Source organism: Pyricularia grisea, assembly GCF_004355905.1.
Source record: "Pyricularia grisea strain NI907 chromosome Unknown Pyricularia_grisea_NI907_Scaffold_4, whole genome shotgun sequence".
Taxonomy (NCBI): Eukaryota; Fungi; Ascomycota; class Sordariomycetes; order Magnaporthales; family Pyriculariaceae; genus Pyricularia; species Pyricularia grisea.
Window position 1 is genome coordinate 1,296,410 of NW_022156718.1, and position 8,504 is coordinate 1,304,913.

Consider the following 8,504-nt stretch of genomic DNA (forward strand, 5'->3'; position numbering starts at 1 on the left):
CCCCCCCAATGAGTCAGAGAAACACAAAGCATCAAATGCGCGTTTGTGGCCAAATTTCACTCAGAAGGGAGACTTTCAGAGTGTCATTTAGCAGGGAGAAGTGGTGAAGGTTGCAATACAGAAAAATAAAGGGGAACTTGGTCATTCATTTTGCGGCCTCTGGATTCCATGGAAAATCCGTCTTTTACTTGCTCAGTTTACATACAGCGACAGCCATGTCTACCACGTGGTTACTCGGGCTGAGCCCGTTTACCATCCTGATTGGGCTGTGGGCCTTGTACCATGTCCTCAAGATCCTTTATAACCTTTCACCGCTTCACCCTTTGAGCCACATTCCCGGACCAAGGCTCGCGGCGGCGACATATATACCGGAATTTTATCACGATGCCATACTGGTCGGCAGATATACTCACCAGATTGTGGAAATGCACCGCAAATATGGCCCTATTGTCCGCATAAATCCAAACGAAGTTCACTGCAACGACGTCAACTTTTCCGACGAGATTTATGCAGTAGGGGGCCGAAAGCGGGACAAATCAGTTCACCAGATCAATGGTGCAGTGTGAGTCTTGAAATTCGTCCCAACAAATCCATGTTTCTGCGCCCAGCTGACAATTAACATGTAAAACAAGATTCGGAAGATCTGGCTTTGGAACAATTGATCACGATGTGCACCGCATGCGAAGGACCCCTCTTGGAAAGTTCTTCTCGCGGAACAACATAGCCAAGCTGGAAAGTGAAATCCACAGCTTGGTTCAGAAACTGTGCGATAAATTCCTGGCAGATTCTGGGAATGTCATCGAAATCGCCACGGCCTTCAGCTGCTTCACATCCGATGCCATATCCGGCTACTGCTTTGGCGAAAGCTTTGGATTTTTGGAGCAAGATGGATGGTACCCCAATTTTCGCGATCCTGCCCTTTCCACCGTCAAACCAATCTTCTTTTTCCGTTTTTTCCCATGGACAAAGTCGTTTTTGATCTTGGTGCCATGGGTTATTAACTACCTGCCCACTGACGTGGCACTCCTTATCAAGACCATGCAGATTGAGATGCCTGGTCGTGTACAGAAAACCAAGAACGAAATAGAATCTGGAATGTGTAAGACGATTTCAGTTTCCAGGTTAAAAAAGAGAAGAAAGAAAAAAGACTGACCCTCAATTGCTTAACCCAAGCTCTGCAATATAAACGCCCAACCGTCTTTGGCTCACTGCTGGAGTCAGACTTGCCCGAGGAGGAAAAGTCCAACGCACGCCTGACGGATGAGGCCGGAGCCGTGGTCGGCGCCGGTACGGAAACAACGAGCTGGTCGCTCTCCGTCATTACCTACCACCTGCTCTCGAAACCCGAGATACTCCAAGAACTGCAGACCGAGCTGCGCCAAGTGGTCGACGACCCGAAGAACCTTCCCCCCTGGTCGGTACTGGAAACCCTGCCCTACCTCAACGCCGTCATCCTGGAGGGCCTGCGGTTATCCTACGGAGTCTCCTCCCGGACCGCACGCGTCGCTACCGAGGAGGACCTGGTCTACCGTGGAGAGTTCAACAAGCGGCCGCTCGAGTACGTCATCCCCCGCGGGACCGCCATCGGAATGTCGGCGGTCATCACCCACCACGACGAGAGAGTCTATCCCAACTCGCACGAGTTTGTCCCCGAGCGGTGGTTGAAAGACAAAAACGATTTCCAGAGGAAGGAGGCCGAGCGTGCCCTTTTGGCCTTTTCCAAGGGGAGCAGAGGTTGCCCCGGCAAGACGTAAGTATACCCTAACATCACACACACCGCACCCTAACTATGATGGAATCTGAAAAAAAGGTTTTTGCTAACTTGCGGCTCCTCCAATCTTCCAGCTTGGGTCTTTGTGAGTTGACTCTGGCGTTATCAGCCGTGGTCTTGCGAGTTCTTCCCCACACTCGACTGTACGAGACGACCCATAGAGATGTGGCCTATGACCACGACACACAAGTCCCCAGGACGGTCAAGGAGAGCAAAGGGATCCGTGTGGTGATCAACTGAACGAGTGAAGTTTGAGTGAAATACATTATACAAAATCATTGATAACCATCAGTGTTTGTAAGGGAGTTGGAGGTGCACGTCTTTCTTTCATCCTGTCTGCACCCAGCTTAACTTGCTTGCAGACAATATAAATGCCGGAATTTACAATTTTAATAAACGCAAAAGCTAAAATCCATAAGACTGAATTAAGAGTAAATTGCACAGCACCATGAGGTTGACCTTGCCTAGGTCGGGCCCTAGTTGCACCTAACTGAAGAAGAAGAAAAGGAAAGAAGGGACCCCGACGAGGTGCACTTACTTCAAAATAAGGTACCCGGAGCTGAAAAGTCAAGAGCACATACCTGTAGGCTCCCCTTCAAAGTTCTCAAGCCGCTCCCCGCCCGGGCAGGAGTACTGACTCTGCCACTTGCCTAGGTAAATACTGGCCTCTGAGGGACTTATGTTCCTTCAAGTTCTCTGAAGAACATGTTTCACCTATCTATTTAAATATAGAGAGAAGAAAAAAGCAGCATCATTTAGTTTTTGGTAAACTGATCGGAACTCCGATATATGCCATCCTTCTCGTTCTATTATTGGACGAATGATCTACGCTTTCAGACGGCCTACGAGTGTAGTTTAGAGCAACTTCACCTTCAACAAGCTTCACGGTGCCTAACAAACCTGGCTTCTCCAATATGTACCTGGCGGTGATATAATGCTAAACTCACTGTTATTTGACAACCCTTTGCAATATTAACCTTGCCCCTTCCGACCCACCCACCCTTGAGATTACTCTGAGTAACAAGGCCCAGCATAGTTGAACTCGGTGCCATCCGGGAGATGGGTTCCCTCTCCTTCGCTAAAATTGCAATCTTTCCCTCCAGTTGTAACAATATTAAGCCTCGCGTCGTTTTTGAGGGTGACTTGTGTATTCGAATTCTGTGAAAGGCAGAATGAACCGTATGATTTGTGCAGGAAAAGAAATTTATTTTTCTTGGAAATAATTTCAACACCGCACCGACTTTCTTTGGCGGAGGCGAGGGCGCTGAGAAGGGAAATCGTAGCGAAAGTAAAAGCGGTGACAAGCTGCAATGTCGCTTAATGCAAAGTATCTATGTTGACAAGTTTTGTTAGGGTAGTTTAGTGAACGTATAAAAAGAGTGTTAAAAGCGAATGTAATTGACAGGTTAAAAACCCCTGATCTTTAAGAATGAGTGACGACATAATTATGTGGGAAAGAAAGTGAAACGAGTTAGATAATAGTAAAGGGTTTAAATAAAAAAGGATCAAATTAAAGTCGGTATAGAGGCACAATGAAGGAGTATCCAGTGGGGCGACCTTGGACAGATAAATTGATATATTTAAAGATATATTTTTATTTTTAAAATGAAATATGGATACAAAACGATGAACTTGCGTTGAAACTCACCATCCAAAATTAGTTTTTATAATTATCAGCAGATTTGATTAAGTGCAACTCAGCGTAACATTCGGACCCAGCGAATAGAAAATCCTGACCCCTTATCAACGACTAACGATGATAATGCGTTTTAGCTGCATCGTGTTAGACTTGGTTATTTCATTTATTTCCTTTCCTCTCTTCAAAGTAAAGTCTCGTCGACAGGAGCTAGTACACTGGGTTCCGTGCTATATTTACCCTAGCCACAATACTACGTTGAGTATTATTCGCAAAACAAAATTGTTAAAACAAGACGCGTAAATGTATTAACTTTATAAATTCGTAATCGTTTTCGATTTCAAAATTAATTGTGACAGTGAACAAACGCTTAACTAGGCTGGCATTACATATATTGTCATGAAGTATTATTAATGGTTCTCTCACAAATTAACACTGCGATCAGCGTTACATGCTGGTCTGTATAAACAACGTGCCTGCAATTAATATGATATTGAAGCTATTGTAAGCCATTTTTATGTACATCAAATCAGTTTACGCGTTTTGACCTCTGCTGGTGCTTTTGGAAAGGATCGAACCTCCGGGCCTAAGGTGAAAATTACGTGCCGGAAAACAATCGAAAAGCGCCAATCTCAGAGATGGTCGAGGGACTTTAATCGGAAATTTCAATATTAGTTAAAAGCCTAAATGACTCTAGAGTTTTGCGCCAAGTGGCTAGGGGAAAGCTACCGAACGATTCTCAACCGATTAATATAGCTATGAAAAGAGATAATTTAGCACTTTTAACATTAAATTATTTTGTAAGGCGTTGTGGAATTTGGACCCAAATCAGCCAGTACAAATCCCCATGTGTTAAGAGGACATAATCTTATATAGTATCCTAGGATGAAGCTAAGTTCTGTAACCTTATTTAGGTGTAATCGCTTGTTCTTGTAGGCGTAGTTGCAGAAAATGAAGAATATGACAGTTTGTGATAAGGCATTCCAAAACCCGTCGCGGGCGCCCACGGGGGCCCATGGGCCAAAAAATACCGTAACCCACGGGCCCCCGTCTTATTTGCACGTTGTGGGGCATGTATCTTAACACTAACTTTAGTCCAATAAATACAAACTCCACAGTGAAAGAAACCGCGGGCTCGTGGGCTGTTGGCCCACGGGCTTTTCAAATAAGGTTTCGGGCCCCCATGGACGGGTTTTGGAATGCCTTAGTTTGTGAACCCCTGAAAACTTAACTCTTAAAGATAAATTTAAAATTATGAACAGAAGTGGGTGGGCTATCAATGCAAATATTTGACTTCACATCAGGTTATTACGATGGGAGCTTTTTCTTTTGACATTATTAGATAGCTCGGTCGTTTTTGTTGCCAGCGGCCGGCGACAACGGTCCTGACATGTTTGCTGAAACATATAACGGCAACCGGAACTTACGCGGGCGGTTGACAGGTTTGCAAGGGTAGTGGCTGGTTTGTTTTTAACGGGTAAACAAAGAGGTCTCCAGACCAGAGAAACATGGTCACTGCTATTGATGTCTGCATTCGTGGCAGATCTGGTAACAATCATTCCTCGGCTCCTAGGGATTGCCCCCTAAGCGAACATACTCCACTTGCATGATGTTAATAAAAGACCGATTGGGCTGAGCAACATTAAAATTGAACGGGTTTTCAGAAACGATTGCGAGATTAATTCTTTTTTTTTTTCCTTTTTTTTTTTTTCGGACCGCCGATGGTCGTCTACTCGTAAACAGTTATAACGATTAGGGTTATCGCAAAACACGTAGGGCCGTGTCAGAAACATTCAGATTACGCAGGACGAGCTCTTGTTAAAAAAATCAATTAACCCATTTTGGAAAGGGTCTACGTAACGGATATAGGGGATAGCGGGAACTACCGGAAAATCTATCGTTAGTATACTGCCAATGGAGGCGCAGGCTTATAGCAGTCAAGTTTTACCCGTCGTCCGCGTCATCATGTATTCTTCTATGTTGCTGAGGATTTGCGTGTTGTTTTCGCTGAATTCTCAAGGAAAGATTGCGGCAAGTAGGTTTAATTGCGATTCGGCGAATTGGACTTTGGTCTTCTCATTATCTGTCCTTTTCGCTCGAGGTCGATTTCGCGTCGCGAAATCTGGATTGCGAGCTTTGAATCCCCAGTGGTTCTCGGCCGACCGGGGTTACGCAGGCCGAATTTGTTGGCGACTTGGCTACAGGTGCTGAGCTTAGGCAGCAGGACTTACGTGGAATATTGTACCTTGTACCAAAAAAGCAAAACTGGTCGTTTGCTCCATTGCTCAAAACTGCAGAATTAGGTAAGATAATCCTATTTTGCTGGTAAGCAGTGGACTTGGTGGTATTCACTGGTCGTTTTTAGCCGGGCTCCTTGTTGCACTGCCAACCAACCGTTCGGCCTAAGATCATGATGAAAATGGTGCGGGGACGGCCGGACAAAATATCTAGCCGTGATGATTAAATTGATGCTTGGGCTCGGCACAACCTTGATCTCCCCAGTTCACAAGAGTCTCGAATCTTCTAATTCTAGATAATACGTCTTGTTTAAAATGCAAACATGTGATATATAAACCTGCCAGGACCAAAAACAGTTAGTTGTCAATCCAACGACACGATCACCAGTGAGCAGCGACGTAGCAAAATTCTGCCACTTACACTAGACCAAAAAGTCGAGTCTTGATCTTCTGCATCGCACCCATCAAACCCCACCATGCATCATCGCCGCTATATCCTCAGCGCCGTCGCTGCGCTCTCCAGCAATATTCCCTCGGCAGCATGCCATCCCCTGCAGGGAACCAAACTTGGGTCCTGGCAGGACCTCGGCCCCATCGCACTGCAGCCACGACAGGAGCACACAACGGTGGCGCTCAACGAGACCACCTTTGCCATAGTCGGTGGAATCATCCCCGCAGAGGGCAGTGACGGCGGCAACACCCCGGACAGCTGGGCAACCACAGACATGTTCCAGCTCTACGACACCGCCACCGGGGAGTGGTCGCTGGGCCCAACGCTGCCCTTTGCCGTCAACCACGCCAACACCATCGTCGTCGACGGCAAGGTGTACCTGCTGGGCGGGCTCGCCCCTGACGAGGTCGGAAACTGGGTCAAGACGGGCCAGAGCTACGTCCTGGACGGTATCGACGACGGCTGGAAGGTCCTCCAGCCCATTCCCGACGAAGTCTCCCGCGGCAGCGCGTCGGTTGGCGCGGCGGGCGATCTCATCTTCCTGGCCGGCGGCATGACGCAGCTCATCCCGCAGGACACGATCGCGTCGGTTATCGCCTACAACGTTACTGCGAACGAGTGGATCACGGACCTGCCCGACCTTCCCGAGCCGCGGGACCACGCCGGCTCAGCCGTCATCGACGGGACGCTGTATATCGTGGGCGGACGGGCGTTTGGGCAAAACAACACCAAGGACACCGTGTTTGCGCTGAATCTCGACGACGCGCAGGCCGGGTGGAAGACCAAGGAGGCTCGGATGCCGACTCCGAGGGGAGGTGTTGCGGCCGCAGCGATCGGGAACAAGATCTACACCTTTGGTGGCGAGGGGAACCAGGCCGAGGGCTCAAGTGGTGTCTTTTCCGAGACGGAGGCTTACGATGTCGTATCAGATAGCTGGGAGAGGCTGCAGAAGATGGAGGTGCCCAGACATGGAAGCTGGGCTGTCGCTATCGGAGAGGGCGTCTACCTCCCCGGCGGCGGGGTGCGTCAGGGGGGTGCTGCCGTTGATCGGTTTGATGTGTTTTGGCTGCCTGCACCAAGCAAGTAGGGGGTTGGGCATGGTTCCCTGGTGCCTAACGAGTGCTTGCTATTCAGAATCAGATGGCAAATGCGTGCTATTCTCCATTTTTCACGTTGCGCAACTTTGCACTTTGCTAGTCCGGAGCTTCGATAAAAGATGACAGCATAGCCTGTCAATCTCTATGGTACAGTCAGGTAGCATCCCGAATTTAATGCAGTACTATGATTTTGAAAAGGATGCGTTCTATACGAGAGTGGCTTGACTGAGACTCTGAGTACCTAGGCTTAGGGGTACACGTGACCTTTCCTCAGTCTATAAGATTCATATTGACGAGCTGCGAGGTTTTATGTAGCATGAGACCTGGGAATATCCAGAAGCAAAATCCATGATAGTGTACTATCTCGTCGACAAAGTATGAATGGACAATACTCATAGAGAATTGAGAAACTTCTGTTGCGTATGTAGGTATTTCTGCGCAGGGTTTTCGGTCGTTAAACTTTATTCTGATTCTGATAAATGGCTTGCAACACCCTGGCTAATGATGACGACCCCCGCCGACGATTAAAACTCTGTTAAGTCTCCGGGCTGCTGGTTCCTGCTGTGTTTATTGGTGTGGAAAATATCCTGAGTGGTCGTATCTTTATGCTGTTTTCTTTGCTCTCTTTTTTGAATTACTCCAAGACCTTTGTATATAATCCCTACTTCTCAGATTTTAGTAGCAAACCCTGCCGGACACTTCAGATGATTGCATGATTTCTGCCATTTAGTCCACCCATGAAATATGAATCCGAGTCTCGTCCATATCACCTATCTTCTAATTGTCAAATAGAGCTGTTGAGATCAACCATAGACCTCCATTAGAACCTCTTGTTATTTGTCAGGGAGTGCACAAGCTCGGATTGTCTGTGCGTCTCGTCACAGTCTTACACAGGGCAATCATCAAGCGTATGGATTCAGTGATAGGCAAGCTCTGATTTCGTGCCTTGGTGCGCCTCAAATAAGGACATAATTTTTGTTGACGATTTTCGACAAATCAACGTACAAGTCTCACGACCGGGTATGATAATTGGGTTGTGGTGTCGTTGCTGTCGACAGACATGGTAAATCACATCTACCAAGAGGGTAAGAGATGTTAACAGGCCCCCGAGTTCCCGAGAAAAGAGGACAATATCTGCGCCGAATCTCGACACGCAAAATTTCCTTTCTTGGATGCGCCCCTAAATCTGCCCTGAGCCGCATTGAACTGGCCTAGATCTAACTTAAACTGCACTAAATTAAATTAAACCACATTAAAGTACATTAAAATGTATTAAAATGCATTAAGACGCATTAGATTGCATAAAGTTATT

General features: G+C 47.1%; 2 protein-coding genes across 2 annotated transcripts; both read left to right on the forward strand.

Annotated features, from left to right (window-relative positions):
- Positions 1 to 68: 68 nt before the first annotated feature.
- PgNI_07118 (uncharacterized protein) lies at positions 69 to 2,202 on the forward strand. Its single transcript, XM_031127135.1, has 4 exons — positions 69 to 562; positions 633 to 1,099; positions 1,174 to 1,750; positions 1,846 to 2,202. Exons 1-4 carry the CDS (start codon positions 216 to 218, stop codon positions 2,009 to 2,011), a joined length of 1,557 nt encoding a protein of 518 aa, XP_030981362.1. The 5' UTR covers positions 69 to 215; the 3' UTR covers positions 2,012 to 2,202.
- A 3,918-nt stretch (positions 2,203 to 6,120) lies between these two features.
- PgNI_07119 (uncharacterized protein) lies at positions 6,121 to 7,182 on the forward strand (the record flags this gene model as incomplete). The annotated part of the gene is made up of 1 exon (XM_031127136.1): positions 6,121 to 7,182. The coding sequence occupies one exon, from the start codon at positions 6,121 to 6,123 to the stop codon at positions 7,180 to 7,182; it is 1,062 nt and encodes a 353-aa protein (XP_030980809.1).
- Between the last annotated feature and the right edge of the window lie 1,322 nt (positions 7,183 to 8,504).

Excerpts from the sequence above, each read along its gene's own strand:
- PgNI_07118 (XM_031127135.1), top strand. The coding sequence starts at position 216 with ATGTCTACCACGTGGTTACTCGGGCTGAGCCCGTTTACCATCCTGATT. Across the intron at positions 563-632 it reads CACCAGATCAATGGTGCAGT|ATTCGGAAGATCTGGCTTTG; the intron begins GTGAGTCTTGAA and ends ATGTAAAACAAG. Across the intron at positions 1,751-1,845 it reads AGAGGTTGCCCCGGCAAGAC|CTTGGGTCTTTGTGAGTTGA; the intron begins GTAAGTATACCC and ends CCAATCTTCCAG.